This window comes from Lipophrys pholis (assembly GCF_963383615.2).
Source record: "Lipophrys pholis genome assembly, chromosome: 17".
Lineage (NCBI taxonomy): Eukaryota > Metazoa > Chordata > Actinopteri > Blenniiformes > Blenniidae > Lipophrys > Lipophrys pholis.
The window spans coordinates 18,897,773-18,918,112 of record NC_137643.1 but is presented as its reverse complement, the minus strand read 5'-3'; the positions used below and the strand labels follow the sequence as shown (position 1 = coordinate 18,918,112).

The 20,340-nt window shown below is 43.2% G+C and overlaps 1 protein-coding gene across 1 annotated transcript in view; it reads right to left on the bottom strand.

Moving 5' to 3' along the window:
• The window catches only part of foxo6b (forkhead box O6 b), a gene marked incomplete at its 5' end in the record, with an annotated part of 49,906 nt that extends 42,155 nt beyond the window's left edge, over positions 1 to 7,751 (bottom strand). Inside the window, one exon of the mRNA XM_080485666.1 lies at positions 7,233 to 7,751. Within this exon, the coding sequence (XP_080341792.1) occupies positions 7,233 to 7,751 (519 nt within the window). The remainder of the gene's footprint in view (positions 1 to 7,232) is intronic.
• Between the last annotated feature and the right edge of the window lie 12,589 nt (positions 7,752 to 20,340).

The window sequence follows — 20,340 nt, the reverse complement described above, 5'->3', positions numbered from 1 at the left end:
AACGGTGTTGCGGTGCAGAGGGTTTCTGTTGAGGCTGCGCCAGGCGGCTGGCAGGACGCCCTCCCCAGCCTGTTCCACCATCTCCAACCAATCCCCCTCGGTCTGGGCCGGCGCTGGAGCATCACAGGCATTAAGGCTGCTATCAATGTGCTCAGCAGCAGGGGCCGCCGCCGCCACTCGCTCTCCCTCGCTCTCCCTCGCTCTCCCTCGCTCTGTCTCTCCTCCTCTCCCACTCAATTCACAATCCAATTCAGAAAAAGGGAGTTTTATTGGCAGGACAGATAATACCTTGTTCTTCAAAATGTCTCTCTGCGTCCTCTCTCTCTCTCTCTCTCTCTCTCTCTTTTTTTTTTTTCCCCCACCCTCCTCCCTGTGTCCTTTTCCTCGCACCTTATTCTCCGTCTTTCTCTCTCTCTCTCTTTCTCCGGCGCGGCGGCAGAACAAGGTGACGGCCATCAGCGTGGGCGGCCTTATCTTTACGTGAAAAGCATCGTGACGCAGATTCGGAGCGTTTCAGACGTAAAGGAGAGTGAAGTCGGTGAACCAAGATGAAGACGATTTGACTATTTGAATGAATCCGGTTTGTCTGGTAAAGCGAGGCGGCGTTGCCCCGTTACATGCATCAGGCAGCGAGGTACTTCACAATCTGAAGGATTTGTCTCCTGTTCATACGTCGACATGAACGACGCTCTCGTCTTGGCGATGTTGTCAACCAGACATTTCCGCTCTGGACGCCATTTGCTCTGACTTGTATTTTCCACTCGTAGTTTATAATCTTTGAACATTTATTGGGTGTTTCTGGAGGTTTAACCTCAACCACTTTAGACTTCATTCAGTTTGTTCGTTCTGTTCCTGCCAAACTTCAAACACAGACTGGGTTTTTTTTTTTTCTACGTCCTTTTTAAGCACTTTGGTCACTATGATTTGATTCTCGCTTGTAATGTGGTCCGTGTGTGTCTTTTACGACATTATTGTCATGATACACTTTTGGTTTCTTGTGTCATTTTGACATTGTGACTCCGTCTCTGGTTTCAGGCTCCTTGAATTCCCCCTGCTGTGTCTGATTGCTGCTCCCTGCCCTGATGTGTTTCGCCTTCATTGTCTTCACCATGCATTGGCCGGTTTCTGTGTCTTCAGGTTGTATTCAGAGTTACAGTGCCTCAGCTATTGGCTCCTATGACCTCCAGGAGTTTGTATTTGCTTGGATTTTCGGTTCTTGGTTTTATTTTTCGCCCTCGCAATAAAATGATCTTCTGCTTTGTCGTGACTCCTCCTCTCCTGAGCCTAACGTCACGACTCAGTTTTGTCTTTGCCGATAGTAAATAAAGTGGTCTAACATCAGGGCAAAGTTCTCCAGTTCTTTGTCGCTGCTTGAAAATTCATCGTTAATAAACCCACCATCCAGCCAAACATTGCTATCGTCTTCATTTAAAGGCCACTTCGTAGCGAGCTGATAGCTTAGCTTGATTAGCATGTTTCGTCTTGAAGATCGTATCTTTATTTGTGTTTAACTTTATAGTCAAAGAATTTCACAGCACAATTATTAAAGTATTTCTATTCTATTTTTATTCTTAAGAAATAGACACATCCAAACTATAACTCAATCAATTATTTCATGGTTTGGATCTCATTGTTTCAGTTTCCTGGGTTTTTTGGAAAACCTGGTTTTGCTTTTATATATATATATATATATATATATATATATATATATATATGAAAATGACCAGAATGTAAAATGTTTATGATGCAGTCAAACAATTTTTACCTTGTTTTTGCGAGTATTCACTTCATCCTTATGTATGTACTGACTTTTTTCCAGATGTATAAACTCCATCATAGATTTTAGGATATTTTTTGACACTTTCACTCCATTTATGACGTTTGCTGCCTTTATTCTTCATGCTTTAACAATATTGAACTTTCTGACATTGAACTTTCATTTATTTTCCACTCATGTTCTTTTCTCTGAATTGTGGCTTCACTTCAGCTTTTTCATCAATTCTCTGGTTATTTTCATTTAACTTTATGAGTTATAGATTTTAGTTTGATTATTTGTTACGCTGTAGAATCTCTCTGTTAGTTAGAATTTAGCCGATAAGAGACTCAGATTGAAGTTTAACTTTACTTTTCACAATCCGTCCATCTACCCCGACCTCCTCAATTCATCTTTATGAGTCATACAATGTTTGGCCACTAGGTGTCCCTACACTGGGTTTTTTTTTCACATTTTTACATGATCAACTTCTATGATGATTTTTTTAATTCAAGGATGTTTGAATCGGACCTCTAGAGATGAACACAAAACCGAATTTGCACGTAATGACCATTGTAACTGTGATTTTCACAGCACAGACTTTACATTGAGCAGCAACAGACTTTTCCCTCCAGACCTCCTAATAACTGAATCTCAAATAATGAAAGCCAAAACAAAAAAAAAAAAAAAAAAAAAAGCCTTTTCTTCTCTGCAGCCTTCTGGCTGGTGTTGGTAGGAAAAGCACATATGTAACTGATAACACTAAAACGGACCGCATTCCTTCTCGCTGAGCTCTTTCAGCCATTGTTACGCTGCACGGTCTGCTCCCACCGCCGAGGCTCGCCGGGACATTCGGTGGAGTCGAGCCATCTTCAGCCAAATCGGCCTCATTTGTGCGTCTGCAGCCGTGAAAACTGTTTTTTAACGGGGAGTTCATCCACCCGCCGCCGCTTCACGTGTCCAACAGACTTTAACATAGGACTCAAAGCAGATATCTTCTAACGCTATATATGATTGTGTGTGTGTGTGTGTGTGTGTGTGTGTGTGTGTGTGTGTGTGTGTGTGTGTGTGTGTGTGTGTGTGTAATGGGAGAGAGAAGAGGAGGGTGTCCATTTCTATACTTACGGCACACAATACTGTGTATAACTGTAACAAATAAGAACTTATTTTATAAATACTGTATGCATCAATGTATGTGGGCGTAATATTTATATTTAATTATTTCTTACAGGCACAGAAACACCTTTCACTGCACGTCGTACCAACAATTTAAAATCGTTGTTCCCAATAGTTTGGCATTAATCTCCTAAATACTAATTAAATTCTAGAAACTACATTTCACCTTCATTCGTGCCGTTTGGTCTTTAGATGTTTTTTGAATTCTCTATGTTCTTGACGTTCTCAGTCCATTTGGGATGTTTTAACTTCATTCTCAACGTTATTATCTTGATATTTAACCTCCAGTCTACAGATTTTTACTTCAGTTTCAAGATGACCTGATTACTGAAAGCGGCGTTTCCACTTTATTTTTGACATTTTGACGTCATTTGTGCTTGACGTTATTCCTCACACACTGATTTGGTCTTCAGGGTGACTTCATCATCCAGAACGAAGTCCTGGGGAGTTAAACGTCAGCCCCAGGGGGCCAAAATCACCACCAAAGAGGCTCCAAACCTCCAAGAAAATTAGAAAAACTTCAATGAAAACGTAATTTTTTTTTAACCAATTTCTTAAGCGCAGCGGAGCTGAGACCCGAGCTTTAAAGTTTATAGTTAAAGGTTATTGAGGCTCTATTCTAAGATGAAATTAGACAGTACGTGGCCTTGAAAGGAAAATGTGTTTCACACCTCTGATCTGGACGGAGGCAGATCTCCGGGAGGAACCTGGAGAAACCCCACCAGAAGGCCCCCGGTTCAAACCCAGAACCCCTTCACTGTGACTACACCAGGGTGTAATCATTCCATTTTAAGTTTATGAGTTTGGACCGAAACAATTCCTTTCTTTTTCTTCTAATTCTCTTCACCTTCAAACAATTCTCTTCCATTTGCACCACCTCTCTGCCCACCGGGTGATTCCAGCTGACTGGACGGAGCTGTTCGGTCTGACGCGCTCAGGAACGAGGAGGAGTGTTTCGTTGTGGTCGTAACGCTCATCACGACACGTGTTGCCACTGGGCCTGGTCGTGGCGGTATCAGGACGCGGCCACGGCCGCCGGTCGCCCACGACGGGCCTCCAGGTGGAGTTGGGTGGAGAGAGCTGCTACCTGCCTGCTGCTGCTGCTGCTGCCTGCAGCTCGGCTGATCCCACGCAAGTCAACACAACATTGTGTGCGTGTGTGTGTGTGTGTGTGTGTGTGTGTGTGTGTGTGTGTGTGTGTGTGTGTGTGTGTGTGTGTGTGTGTGTGTGTGTGTGTGTGTGTGTGTGTGTGTGTGTGTGTGTGTGTGTGTGTGCGCCCCCACCCCTCCACCGCCACCTACAGAGCTGAACTCCCTCCGTACGACCAAACGCAGCCTCCCACCTCAGATGCAATAACAAACACGGCCAAAGCACTTGACCACAATTATCCAACCACAGCGATCCATACAGTCATCACGGCAACACTTAAGCAACAGCGACTGTATACGTACGTGTGTGTGTGTGTGTGTGAGTGAGTGTGTGTGTGTGAGTGTGTGCAACCGCAATCCAAGAAATCCATACAGCGTCCCCAGAGAGACGACGTGTGCGAATGCGTGTGAGGAATCCAATCTGCCGCCTCGACGCCTGACACTTAAACAAGTGACTGACACCTTAACAGTCTATATGAGTGTGTTTATGCATGCGTGTGTGTGTGTGTGTGTGTGTGTGTGTGTGTGTGTGTGTGTGTGTGTGTGTGTGTGTGTGTGTGTGCCCAGATGAAGACAAAAAGCCCGGCGGCAGGCTGGACCGAGCGGCAGCAGCAGCAGCTCTCAGACAGGATTACACAACAGCTCTTAAAGACTGCTTTTAATAGCAGGACTGGATCTTATTGCCCTCCCACTCATCCCACTCGTCCCATCCATCCATCCATCCATCCATATATATATATATATATGTATACACCCCACCCCCCCACGCCCTCCACCCCCACCCACCCAATCTAACTACAAACACAAGGGGAGTGAGCACATATTGTACACAAATGTGCGTTTCTGCTCCACCATGTCTCAAATCTCATTAAAGTCGCTGCCAACTGTTACAGTCTGACGTGTGTGTGTGTGTGTGTGTGTGTGTGTGTGTGTGTGTGTGTGTGTGTGTGTGTGTGTGTGTGTGTGATGATTGAATCAAGTTGTTTTTCACCCCATTCAGCCCCCCCCGCCCTGACCCCCCCCCCCCCCCCCCCCCCCCCCCCCCCCCCCCACCACCACCCTGTCCTCCACCCAGCCAATCACAAGCTCCACACTAAAGCTATAAGCTAAGCTAACCCGCCTGCTTTCAACAACACAAACAAGCAGAATGAAACTCGGTGATGATCAGTTGATAACATATATGACCAATGAGACAAAGCTGCAGGAGACTTTTTATTTCAGCTTTATGTCACAAAAATATATTTTAAAACCATAAAACCAAAAGCTTCTGAAACGGTTTGATTCCAAAAAGAGAAAGAGCACTGTTATTCATAAGAACCAATCCCCAAATCACCCTATTGTTAAGTATATTCAACTGTATTGTCACATGATTTATCATATTGTGAAATTAAAAAGCAATAAAAGTATTTTGAAAGGACAAAGTTTAATCATTTGACATAAAGAAATGTGTTAAAAGTTGCATTAGGGAATCTACAGGATCCACTTGATATTAAACCCACAAAAAACAACATTTTCAGCTTGAAAAAACACTTTTTGTCTAATCATTTTGATAAAAAAATCATGTTTTTTAAGAGTATGAGCCGCATCTAAAGACACAAACGGCAGCTGCGACTTTGTTTCAGGGGAAATTCAAAACTGAAGTTTCAGAGTCTTTATGGGAATTGTATGAAGTCAGTGAACAACAAGCAGCCCGATGATGAAACTACATTCAAATGTCTCAAAACAAGTCCGTATTAACACAAAGATCACAGTTGCATTATGGGAGCTGTGAGGAGCGGAATCCGGCACTGAATGAGGGCAAAACAATTATATGATCTTTAAATGTACAATTTTATTTTAGTCTGGGAGGATTCTTTTTCTCATTATGTGAAATTTGTAGGTTGGAAAACAAGTAGTTTTGGTGCTTTAAGCTTGAAAATTTGAAGCAAAATGCTCATTTACAAGGTGGAAATGTGCAATAAAAAGGAGAATATCAATAAAGTAGTAAAACACTGTCTAATGGGATTATAAAATCAATGGAGTTCAGTGTTTAACCTTTATAGGAAAGAAAAAAAATCAATGTTCAAGCTTTAATTGTGTGATTTATGCAGATTCAATTTGTATTTAGGATGTTTTTTTTAATCATTATAACATTAAAGCCGTTGTTTTAAAACTGTCCATTTTAGAATGTAAGTAAATCAAAAAAAAAAAAAATCCGCTTTGATTTGATTGAGTGGCTCCAGTTCAGTGAACTAAAACACGTGGGGAAGGAGTTTGTGTGGATTCCTTTAAGTTAAAGTTAACAGAAACTAAAGTTCATCCAAATCAGACAGAAGAATTCAACAACTTCCTCCAATTAAATCTCCACTTATGCGCTTATTTGCGCTTTAATGTCGCTAAAGATCCGGATGATCCGGTTGTAGACTGAGTAAACGCTGAGTGAGGCAGAGTCGCTTCTGAAGCAGCTCAACTTTGTCAAAACATAAGGAGCCGTAATGAGGGGAAGCTCCGGCCCCGCGTTTCAAAACAAAAGACTTTTAATCCCCCGCGCAGAATGGGTGGTCAATCTAAGCAGATTACAGCGTCCAATCTATTAGATTAACCTCATATTAATTTGAACGTGAGGGATAATCTGTAGTTACATCTGTTTGCCGTGACACCCAATGTCATCATCTCTTGTTATTGTCCGTTTAAGCCCCCACGGCCATGCGTTCAGCCTGTGCGTAATAATTCTGCGTAACGGACAGCAAAAGGAGCGGGGGAGGGAGGGAGGGGGGGGGGGGGGGGGGGGGGTCGAAACAGTTTATCCCGGCACGAGGAGTGACAATCGGACCAGAGACGGCACTATGTCCCCCGCGTGACCCGGTAGCGCGCACAGATCCACGTCGCGTACGCGTCACAGCGCTCATCATCCAAAAGAAAGAAAGAAAAGAAATAAACCGAGAGGACAAGGCGACTTTCTTTCGCCTCCTGAACTGTGATTCCCAAACACTGTGAACCCGGTGAACCCTCCACGCGCCGCGCCGTGGAGTGACACGGGGACACGGCGCCGGAACCGGAGTCAGGCGGCGGAACCAGGATGGCTGTGTGTGTGTGTGTGTGTGTGTGTGTGTGTGTGTGTGTGTGTGTGTGTGTGTGTGTGTGTGTCAGGTGGAGGTGTGTGTCCGTGGCCTTACCTTCCATCCAGCGGAACTGTTGCTGTCGCCTTTATCCTTGAAATAGGGAACAAAGCGCACCATCCAGTCGTAGATCTGGGACAGCGTGAGCCGCTTCTCCGGGGCGCTCTCGATGGCGCGCGTGATGAGGTCCGCATACGACAGGTTCCCCCACGCGTTGCGCCGCGAGGACTTGGCTTTGCGCAGCTGGCCGGCCACGTCGAGCGCCGCGCCGGACATACAGGCGGGGGCGGGGGCGGCCACCGCCGGGGCCGGGGCGCCGGCCGGGTGCGCGATCTCCGCCGGCGCGCCGCCTTTCCTCTCGGCGCGGCACGCGGGCACGTCGTACCGCTCCACTTTGACCGAGGCCAGTGCCAGACCCACGCGGCTCGCCTCCCCCTCTGCCCCCGCGCCGCCGGGGAAGTCCTCCGGACACGGCAGCGGCCAGGTGCACGCCCGCGACCGGCCGTGGGGCTCGAATTCCGAATCGATATCAACCTGATGCGCGTCCATGCCGCCGCTCTCCATCATCATCAGCATGACGGACGGATGGATGTCGGAACCTCGCAAGGTCACTGGAACGCAACGAAAAGCCGTCAGATGTGACGTTTCACTTCAAAGAAAAGAAAAGAAAAAGAAAGAAGGTTGTATTGTTTCACAGACGATCAACCGGGACGCGGTGTGCGGGTTTTATCATTCTGCTCAGCGCAACAATGTGGCATCACATCAGGGCAGAGGAAGGTGTATCCGAGGCATCAAACTGCGGGCTGTTAGTGCGCACCGCGCGCCGGCTGCGGGGCTGCGTGCGGGACCCGGTGCCGTCAGACATCCACATCCTTTCGAGCAACAGTTGATCCCACAAACAGAGGACAGAGGTCCGGGCAGGGATGTAGAGAGGAGGGAGGGAGGGAGGGGGGACACCTCCAGAAATAAAATAAAAAAAAAGAGATCAATAAAATCCTCTCCTCCAAATACTTTCAGATCCAAGCTTTTCCAGACTCCGGCTCAAAACTCAACGCGAGCGCAATTACTCCCTTAGAAATAGAAACAGGCGCTCATGAATGATTTATATGAATTTCCAGACGAGGTGGAGGGGGGGGGGGGGGGAGAGAAATAAAGAAGAGGAAGAGGAAGAGGAGGCTCCTGTGGGTTTGATTTGGAGCATCCCTCCGTCTCCTCCTGCGTGCGCGCTGCCAGACGCCTCACTCGCTGTAGTAGATATTTCTACCTTTGTCTTTAGCTTTCACATGTCACATGGGTACTCTCTCTCTCCCTCCCTCTCTCTCTCTCTCTCTCTCTCTCTCCCTCCCTCCCTCTCTCACCCAGCCCGCCTTTATACTATAAGCCCGAGTGTCTCTGAAGGCTCGGAGCCACTTAACTGTAGCCTGGAATAAAGTGGAATAAGTGCTGCTTCCATATAATTGGACGCCGCCTGGATCAAGTCACTCCCTCCAGAACAGGTTTCCACTGAGGGGAGGAGTGTGTGTGTGTGTGTGTGTGTGTGTGTGTGTGTGTGTGTGTGTGTGTGTGTGTGTGTGTGTGTGTGTGTGTGTGTGTGTGTGTGTGTGTGTGTGCGCGCGCGCGCGCGTGTAGCAGTGGGGGTGATTTTTCCCAACAATGCCATATTTCCAAACAGTCGTTTATCATGTGAAACAGATTAATTTAATCCCACACTGGTATTTTGTTTAAAAAAATAATTTTTAGCACAAAAAAAAATTCAATCCTTAATGCTAATAAAAGATAAATATATCTATAAAAAAAAAAAACATTTTGCCTCCAAACAATAGCTTCCTCTGCCTCTAATGTTGGAAAGTGAGATTTTGGGTATAAATCAATAGATGAGATTAATAAATCCTTCATGTTTCGCCTGTTTCAGTCAATAATTCACGTTTCGCTCCTCGCTATTTATTAACTTTATTTATTTAGTTATTAAACGTCTCAGACTGACAGACTATCACAAAAATGTTCTTCCTAGACCCTGTCATGTTTTCAAATGAAAATGCAAAACCTTTATAGTGTTTTGGTGTCCGTTACCATGACAGCGGTGCTAAGAGTCACTGGGGACACAACTTTTTAAAAACGGTCTCCCAAGAGAGGGAAAGCACAACTTTTCTGAAAATGCTTTTTGAAAACGCCGTGGAAACGGTGGGAAGTGCAAGTTCTGTCTTAAACGTTCCGGCTCTGTCGCCATGGAAACGGGGAAAACACAACTTTTAGAAAACGCTCCAACTTGATCTCCATGGAAACGGGGAAAAGTGCGACGTTTTGAAAACACTGAGTGTCCATGGAAATGAGGGAAAACACAACTTTTTTGAAAAAAACAGGGGAAAACCAATTTTACGAAAATGCTGCTGCTGCACATGCACTCTGTGGCCGTAGTAAATAACTCTTCTGCACATGCTCAGTAGATGGACAATAACAACAATGGCAGCCGCCATGATGTCATGACTCCCAGTCCATATTCTCCCGGGAGTTCATACTTTTATTTTGATAGTCACTGTAATAACAATCTTTTTGCTGTGTCAGATAGTTTAGCCATTTTATCAATTTCACCCTCGCAAGTCATTAAAGTTGTTTAATTATTTTCTTTTATCAGTTTTTAGCTGCTTTAGTTCCGTCAGTTTGAGTTATTTTACCTAGTTACCTAGTTATGGGTCGTCTGCTGTTTTCAAACATCCACACAGCCGCAGGTATCCAGGTTTATGCTAACGAATGTGACCAAAATCTAATTTATTTTACCCTTTGTTGCTGTAAAATTCTTAAAACTTGACCAGAGGTGGAGGATGTCTGGAGGGAACATGTGAGTAAAATGAACATTTAAAGGTTTGGGAGGCCCTGAAGGAAGTTCAGCCACTTAACTGTACCTTATTTTTGTTTTTCGTATCTCTTTTGATCAATTAAGACAATAAAAAAGCGGGGATTATTCTATTGAAATCTGAATTACAGTGTAAAAGGTTTGTTTTCCACCATTTATACATGAAAATATGAATATATGATTGCTACTGTTCCACAGTGTTATGAGTTTATGAGCTTTCTCCAAAGCAATTCATCTCAGATGGTTTGTTCCACCTTCTTCTCTCTGTCACCAGCTCATAAATCAGTTTTAAAGTTACATCCAAATCCAGTTCATAGAGCATCTTCCTCCTAACATCTAGATTATAGAGCCTCTTCCTCTAACATCCAGACTATAGAGCATCTTCCTCCTCTAACATCTATTACAGAGCATCGTTCTCCTAATAACGCCCAGATTATAAAGCCTCTTCCTCTAACATCCAGATTATAGAGCACCTTCCTTCTCTAACGTCCAGATTACACTGCATCTCCCTCCACTAACATCCAGATTATACTGCATCTCCTCCACTAACATCCAGATTATAGAGCACCTTCACCCTATACCATCCAGATTATAGAGAATCTCCCCCTGACATCCACATTATAGAGCATCTTCCCCCTCTAACATTCAGATTGTGGAGCATCTTCCTCCGCTAACATCCAGATTATAGAGCATCTTCTTCCTCTAACACCCTGATTATAGAGCATCTTCCCCCTAACATCCAGATTATAGAGCATCTTCCTACACTAACATCGAGATTGTAAACCATCTTCCTCCACTAACATCCAGATTATAGAGCATCTTCTTCCAAACATCCAGATTATAGAGAATCTTCCTCCACTAACTGATATAATTTCATCTGAAATGAATGAGTGAATCAAAGTGAACTGAGACAAACTCAAACAATTTGTTCTGAGTTCTATTTTATTTGTTGTCTCTTTTTAAAAAAAAATGCATAACTACGACTCATTCTTCAATAATTGTTTAATCCCTAAACATGTTTTCTAAAACTTTATCCACCATAAGACAGAAATGGCACCAGACTAGGTAGATTTCCTCCAACGTTCCCAGAGTTGAGGACATCCCAGCCTCATGATTTAAACTAATAGGGTCAAGGAATCGGGGTGCCGGCGCCCCTCGTTGTCTTTGTCACACATGGCCGCCTCTGGTCGCTCCCAGTCCATAAAGCCGCCTCCATCAATAGCTGCTCTGTCTGCTTGAGCCCCTCTGGAAACCCCCAACTCTGATAGGAGCTGCCACTCTCTGACGGCCTGGTTGTCACTGACAACCATAACCTCAAATGCTCCTAAATGGAAAGCTTTCATGAGGACTAAATGGGCCTATCAACAAGACGAGAGCGGGCGATCGGGGCCTGTGTGTGTGTGAGAGAGAGAGAGACAGAGACAGAGAGAGAGAGAGAGAGAGAGAGAGAGAGAGAGAGAGAGAGATGCTGTAAATGGGAACAAACAGAGGAAAAACTCAAAACACATGTCCGTGTGGTTTCCAGAGGAGTGTTTTTATTTTTTTTCTGCTGTGCCGTGGAGAAGTTGTAACAGGAATGTGGTGTGACTCCTATCGTGTGGAATGAAAACACCAGGCCAAGCCAGCAGGGTGGGTGTGAGGCGTTTCAGAGGCGGCTTACGACGAACACCCCCCCCCCCCGCCATCACGACTAGGTGATGCGCCTCCGCCGCCGCCGTAAACATGACTCACACGGCTGGATGACACGCCAGGCCGACGGAGAATAACATGCTTTTACACACAGGGGTGGGGGGTTTTTTTTGGGGGTGGGGGGTTGGAGCAACGCCAAGCGACGACTGACAGTTGGCATGTTCCTTTTCGTCTCCAGCAACCACTTCGCCCATTAAACGCCCGTGCCACGAAAGATTTACCGCAAGATCTGTCCCTCAAAGCGATGGAACCGTGTCGTGAGTCCTGGAAGACGCTTCCCCTCCTTCTTTAAGTGGCTTCATGAGTTCAGGCTGTTCTCTTGGCGAGAAATGTCTTCATCAGTCGCTCCTCTTTTCCCAACAACCACATGTTGCTCATGATTCAGATCCTCGCAGTTTCTAACTCGGCCTAATTTTTGAATTTTATTTGGTTCCTGACACTTTCTAGAAATCAGTCCGTTGCGATCACATCATGTTTACACCGGAACCGTCGTCAAGAAGCCGGGTCGTTTCACTTTGGAAACGTTTGACAGGCGAACTTGTCTGTCCTGATTGTTTTTCTAACAACCATTGGGATGTTTGTAGTTTGTGTTTCAGAACACGAGTGGGTCTGAGTTTCTTAGTTTGTTTGGGCGGATTTTTCTGTAATGGAAACCACGTCAAATAAATACACGGAAAATCACAGCGTTGAACGTTGACGCGATCTTTCTTTGTCGTATACTGTACGTCCACTGAGTATCTGGATGTAAGAAGAGTCACCACTTAATCCTTGTTTCCACAGCACGGGATGGCACGGTAAACTACAGTATGGTACGTTACAGTACAACACAGTACGGGATGGTATGGCACAGTACAATACGGTATGTTACAGTACAACACAGTACGGTACAATATGGTACGGTAAGGTACAGTACAATACGATGCGGTACAGTACAACACTGTACAGTACAACACCGTACAGTACGGTATGGTATGGTGTGGCACAATACAGTACGGTACGGTACGGTACGGTACAGTCCAATACAGTACAGTACGGCACAGTACAATAAGGTACGATACAATACGGTATGGTATGGCAAAGTACAATACGGTACGGTACGGTATGGTATGGCACGGTACAATACGGTACGGTACAGTACAATACAGTATGGTACGGTACAATACGGTACGGTACAGTACAATACAGTATGGTACGGTACAATACGGTACGGAACGGTATGGAATGGAACGGCAAAGTGTACCCCAGACCCAGATCTGTTGCGTGTTCCCACCGCAGACAGTCAAAATGTGGACGGGGGGGTTTATACGTCCGAGGCAACATTTAAATATTGCTGCTTGTCCAGCGTGACGATCGTCACTGACCAATCAGCAGGCGGCGTCGTTGTAGCTCCACTTTATGGAACCGTACCAGCGTGCTAGGTATCTCGGTTACCTAAAATGGTAACGTTTGATCAGAACTTTTGTCAGTGGAAACACCGTCAGTTGACAGTTTTTTTAAATTGGTCCATTTCAAATCCATTGGTCTTTTTTGTCCCCAGGCGTGGATAACACTGAGCGGGGAGCGTCTCCATGGCAACAGACACTGATCTCCTCTGATCTCCATGAGGCGCCTCTCTCATCCGCTTTTTATGGCACTTTTTGATTTGCTATTTTATGGGATTTATTCAGAAACGGTTAACCGTCAACATCCCAAAATCTAATCAGTTGGTCCTTGAATGACGACAAATCACCCCTGAAAATTTCATGCAATTCGCGTGAGTAGTTTTTGCAAAAAGTTTGGTAAAAAAATGTATAAATAAAATACACGCAAATAAAAACATAACCTTCTCCCCCAACTTTGGTTGGCAAAGGTACCGAGATCCTGGTTGTAGATAAGCTCGTCTTTAGCAGCAGAAAAGCACCGGTGGGGGTTTTTTTTTATGAGTAATTGTGAAAAAATGATAACTAGCGACTTGTGCTGTGTTGGTCCATCTGGTCCGTGTTAGTAATGGTCACATAGCGTGTTGTTGTGGCGTTTCAGTGACTCAGTGGCTGAGCTGTCAGCTCTGTGTGGGTTAATCCACTGACTAACCAGCGCTGCCAGGTGGGAAATGTGGGATTATTGTGCCAGAGACTTCAAATTATCATATTTTGGGGGTGAAATTATTGAGCATGGTCAAAACAAAAATGTAATAAAGATGCCGGGCACTCGCTAGAACAGGAACAGATAGATTTGCTCGCCGGGTGGCAGCGTAAACAAATCAATCAAACACAGGTAGATTACCGCACGCCGGTTGAAAAATGGTTCATTCACTACCCCACAGATTGGACCAAACAGTTCTGAGTGGTTGAGAGGCACTCTGGGCTTTTTGGCATCAAGTCTTGGACATTGAGCGCCAATCACAAGTTTGGATTTCTTGCCTTCTGGGATCATAGATGTTGATATTTTCTTATCTTTATCCTGCGAGAGTGAATGAGGAGAAACCAATATCATACATTCAGGACTGCAAACGTTGGCCTATTAAACGTGATGTATGATTGTGGCTTAGCGGTGACTCATTAGCGTGGGGTCAGTCTAATGACTCATTATATGAATGAGCACTGGAGGTCCATATTTCACACTTTTCAAATGTTTAATTATCGTCTTAATATTTTCATTCATAGTTCCATGCGTCAAAAATAATCAGAGGGTATTTGTTGAGTAATTGTTTTGTCTTTTTTTTTTTTTTTACATCGTCAACACAATACAAACTTTTGTATCTCTCGAAAAGCTGTGAAAACTTCAGCCTCGTTTGTTTGACAAGGTTTTCACATGAAAATGCAAAAACCTTCGTAGCGTTTCGAATGATGCTCAGAGCTACAGGAAATGCATTTATTTTACTTCCTCGGTGGATTCTTTTTAAATGATCCGATTCCGTCTATGTGGAAACTGGCAAAAAGAATTTTTGAAAACTTTAAAAATACTTTGTGGAAACAGGGTCAAGTGCAACTTTTTGAAAACTCTCCAACTTTTAAAACACTCTTAAAATGGGGGTGGGTGGGGGGGGGGGGACTTTTTGAAATAGTTTAATCTTCATGGAAACTGGGAATAGATACAACTTTTTGAAAATGCTCTAACTCTATAGAAACAGGGTAAAGTGGAACACTTTGAAAATGCAACTTTTTGAAAATGCTCCAACTATGTTTCCATAGAATGTTTCCACTTTTTGTAAACACTCCATTTACCGACACTCCATCTCCATGGTAACAGGGGGAAAATGCAACATTTTAAAACACTCCTCCTGCACATGTGCACCATAGTAACTAGTAGTTCTGCAAATGCTCAGTACAGCCAATCTCTGTGGTGTCATGACTCCCAGTCCATATTCTCCTGGGACTTGGTAGTTTTATTTTGACAGTCACCGTAATAACAATCCAACTTGGTCGTCTGTCCACTCGAATGTCCGCGTTTTTCCACAAGCTGTAGTTACATGGACCAAAAGTAATCCGATTAAATGCCGACCCCAGTAAATCCACCCACGTGTAAACGTGAAACTTTCCTGACACAGAAATGCAAAAAAAATGATAGATTTTCACTTGTAAATTGGGTCTGACTGATGCATTGTGATTGTATTCTGTTTAAACGGTATATTAGTTTGTTTAGTAGCGCGCCAAATAAATAAGTCCACACTGGCACGGTTCATTTCAATATGTTGAGCAGCGTAGACTCAAGCATCGTCATCCAATAAAATAATGCATTTACAGAGAAAACCAGACCTGAGTACACGAAGCGTGCGTCAAACACGGATGTCAATGTGTCACAATAAGTCAGAATGAATGACTTACAGAGGAAAAAACACTCAACGTGTCAACATGACAAGTGTTGTGATAATTACACGTTAGTTCAGGAAACTATTGACCTTCTGGAGTCTGAGAGTATAATTACCTGGGTGTGTCTAAATCCTCCTTTTAACCCTTTAACAGCCAGGCGATCGGATTCAAACATGTTCTCCAACATTCGAATTGCGAATCCATCAGAATCAAAGAATATATAATGATACGTTGCCACAAAACACTGCGATAGAAACAGAAATATATTCTAATTCCAGGGATTCACGGGCTTTAATGCTTTTATTTTAAAATTATGGGATGACGGAAAACTGCATATTAAATGGGTGCAAATGGACATTTTTTTTAATTTTTAGGTTCATTAGTAGTCATGTTGAAGGTGCTTTCTGCACAAAATTAAATTTAGTGATTTTTTTTCAGTTACTGATTGGTGAATATGTCAGATTTTTGGTCAATTTATTAACTCTAAGCCCATTTTACTTCACATGAGTGATACATAATTCATGCATATGCATATTACAATTTAGTAAAATGCTTCTTTAGGGAATTGCTCAAGCTTAAAATAAGCTTCAAAGTGTAAAAAAGACCAAAATAAAATGTGATTCAGGATTTCTGGCAAAAAAACAAATAGGCTTTGGGGAATTTTATTATGATTTATTAGTAAAAATTAATTATCACACAGCAGGTGGTCAAATTTTTTCCAGTATATATGACAACAGAAAGCTGCTACAGTACCATAGAGGTTCCTCCGTCATTGCTGGATTTGACTGATGGAGCAACAAAATATCCCCCAAAATATAAATGTCACCAGCAGAATTTTTTTTTTTTGTTTTTTTTGTTTTTTTTTTTTATTTTAATCAATCATGTGGACAATTAGTTGCTGTACAAACATAAATACAATGAAATGAAATAAAGAAAACTGTATGCATGCACCGATACCTTTTGTATTGCATTTTATTTGCCAATGTATTTCCAACAAAAGAAGGCGAAAACAGGATTATCAATGGGATTATTACATTTGGGCATCAAAAATAAAGGTTCTTGATTATGGTTTTGAAATTTTATGACTTTTTTAATTGTATATTTTTTTTTACAGATGGGACTTATAGTCTGGTAAATACAGTAATCAAACCAAAAAAAGAGAAAGATAGATACCTGGTTGCTAACAAACCGGTCTCAAAGCCGTTTGTAAAAATACCCAGAATGCAACAGTTATAGGAGCAGTCTTGGGACTTTTCACTGTATCTTCTACCAGGAGGTTTTTATTAAAATTTATGTTGAGATTGTTGTCATTTTCTGGGATAATTGTTTTGTGAGAAATAACGTTTTCAAGTTCAGATTTAAAAGTTATCATGACACTATTTTACCAGTCCAGCCAACTCGAGGTGAAATCAGGCTGCATGTGGCTCCTGAACTAAAATTTGATATCACCCCTGATTTTAAAGGGTAAAACATTTTATGCCTTAAAAAAAAAAAAAAAAGTAGCTGTTCTTCCAGGTGAAGTTTCTAAGACATTACGTAATCCTTATTAATGACGGCAGACACAGTAAATCAGTGTACCTGGTTAGTAGATCAGCTTCTTCTTGTGTACAAACCAGGCTTGTCGTTGTTTTCTCAACCTTCCGAGACCGGGACGAGACGAATGAAAAACCTAAACTAAAGCACAAGTTCTTGTCTATTTCTAATATCGTGAGAATTTCCCATTGTGAATATTGTCTTTATGCTTTAATCGATCTCTCCGGATTAATGGGAAACCACAAGACTTTCAAACCGTTGAGTAACGCTGACTGCTGCTCTGCTGCTGCCACCGACGATTTATGAGATTAAAAGAAATTATATAGAACAAGTTCGTCAAACGTCAGCGTAGCAAAAACATGGCACACCTCACCTTAAAGGTATTTACTTTACTTAAAGATATATTTGTTTTAATTAGAAGAATTGATTTCCACCGTTTCCCAAAAACACACAAAAAAAAACGCCGATGGGCCATAACATTATGACTACAGAGCCGAACTGAATAAAGGCTCATTTACTTCAAATGCTGTGACGTCGCTGTGTGACAGGAACTCGCTGGCGGTAATCTAGGGCCCGGTTTCCATGACAACGATCGACTGAATTCTCCATCTTTGCCTTGTGTGTTTACAATCCAGAAAGATTTTGTGTTCAGAATTCGATCATCGTACAAACGGAAACACATGAAGCACTGAAAAAGGCAGCCGTTTCCATGTCGGACCACGAGTTGGCGCTGTGTTTTTTTGTGATCCAACCACAGATGTAAACCTTCTAGATCCTTTAAACTGTTTTCGTTCCTCTTATAGATCCACTCCAGTCTCCGCATGTCAGAAATAATCTCCCTCTATGCCGACGATGGTGCAGTAAATGTTCGTAAATGTTGGAGCCCTATAGAGGATAAACAGCAAATGTTCTCACTTGAAAACTTTGTGTGATAGAAACTGATGTGACGACATCGCTGTTATAGTCACATAATGTCTAAAAATATGTTTTGGAATTTGTATTTAAAGCTTGTCAAAAATAAATCTTTAATTGTGGTGACGTGTTCCGACAAAGATGGAAACCTTTCACGTAAATAACACAGCTCCACTTTGTTGCATTTCCTTTCAAACATTTATCGTTTCGAGACAAAATTTCTTGTTTAACACGCCTCTTGGCGAAATGGTTATATTAACTCCTCGTATGTTCCCACTTCCAGTGGCCAATGCTAACGCTACTGCTACAGCACAGGGGGAAAAAAATATTATTTATTGGATAATTCTACTTTCGTAAGTCACCAGGTTGATTGATGAAATAGAACGGCCTGTACAAATTTAACTTTCTCCAAAGTTCACTAACGTGTCATCAGAAGTGAAGCATTGGGGGTTGACTTTACAGAACCTTACGAGAAATAAAGAATACATAGAGTACAACACAGTAGAACTTTCTATATAAAGCACCTTTCACAGACATGAGTCACGAGGTGCGTTACAGCAATAAAAACAGAAAAAATAAAACACAGATAAAGATCATTAAAAATATAGACGCGAGAAAAACATACATAGCTATACAAAAAAGTAAAATTGAGCAGCTACACTTTAAAGGAACTGCCTGAATATAAATGTTTTTAATTTCATCATAAAACACAATTTCTGTGGAATAAAGTTATCCATTTTGTGTCATATGTTCAAGTTAACAAATTGTGCAATTAATCACGAATAATTACTTGTTTTTTTATTAACTATCTCACACACCAATACTGGATAATTATAACGTTTTCTTTGTTGAGGTGATTATTACCGACTCAAAGCAGGATTTCACAGGTCAAACTGTAGCTTTTATAAATACCAACTTTTTGTGTTTGAACTCGCCCCAAACAGAAACGATCGCTTCGTTGTTTCGATCAGCGATCCACAAGTGAGAAGAAAAACAACCTGTTGTGTCGTTTGGTTTATGTTTTCTCTCACTGAAGACGAGCTGCTGGTGGGTTGTTTTTTTTTTTTTTTTTGGACGCTGCTGTTTTCCAGAGAGAAACCTTCGTGCCGCGGCGCCGCGGCGGCGCCTGCTCTGGAATCTCTGGGGTTCGACTATAAACTGGCTCTGGGGCAAGTGAATTACTGTACTCCACTTTTGGTTCAGCCTTAAACGACCTCTTTCTTTTTTTTTTTCTTTTTTTTTTTCCCTCCTCTTCTTCTTCTCCTCCATAAGTTCATAATCCCTCCCTGCAGCCCTCCCTCGGTTACATAAGGCAGCTGGATGTGTTGTTTTTCCGGAAGCTGTGGGAGCCGAGGGTTGGGCCTCGTCTGCTGATGTCCGTCCCTGGAATGCAGGCCTCTCAGCAGGCTTGGGCCGCCGCCAACCATGTGGCCTCCCAATGTCACCGAAACCCCCGAAACAGCAAAAAAAAAATATATATAAAAAAAACTCTGTGATTATTCATTTTGATTCGTTTTCCGCACAACAAGAGGCTGCCGTTCTCCCCCGCGCTAAATGTCGGATTCCTCCTGGTGCTTTACTTCATAGGTAGAAGTGGCAGCATTGTGCGGCGGCGCCTCGCAGCCCCTTTGATGAATACAAACAGAGTTTTAGTAATATTTAAAGAATCCCCCTCTGGCGATGTTCGCTGGTGAAAGGGTTCAGGAAGACGTGATGACAGACTCCTCTCCGCCGTACCTGACATAAAGAGGTTTAGCTAACACTACCCCGACACCGGCTGTTAATCCTATTTCAAATTGCACTTTCAACCATGAAATCCACTCACAAGAGGAGGAAAGAAAAAAGGAAAAAAAAAAAAAAAAAAAAAAGAAACTACACAGCGAAGCGGCAGAGGTGTTACAAAGATAATCTTTCCCCTTGCTTCTCTCTCTCTGCCGGCTTTAGAGCCGCGAAGCCTCGCTCAGTTCAAACATGGGCAGGTCTTCGCCACCGAACAGGAAATATTGGGGCGCGTTGGCTTTTATTTCAAATTAGGTTATGTGGGGAATAAAAAGGAGTAATGGCATCGCGCTGTGTCAGCGGGCGGTGCCAGACATATGGCAGACATTTCATTTTTTTTGCCGAAGCTTGATTCGGCCCAGTCCTCATAAAGCTTCCTGATAGCGGTTGCAGGAAGTTAATCACATGAACTCTTCCAGACCTTGTGGTTTTTCTGAGCCCAGGCTGGGGAACGCTGAGCGGAACATGGCCTCCGCAACACCGTCACCTCGGCGGGTTCAGGGAGAGGAGCAAGACCCCTGACCCGGACTGCCTCAGCCTGGCTTGAACGCCACACCCTGGAAATAGGGTGGGTGACCGCAGAGGAAGGAATTTCCCAAAGGAGATGACTGAG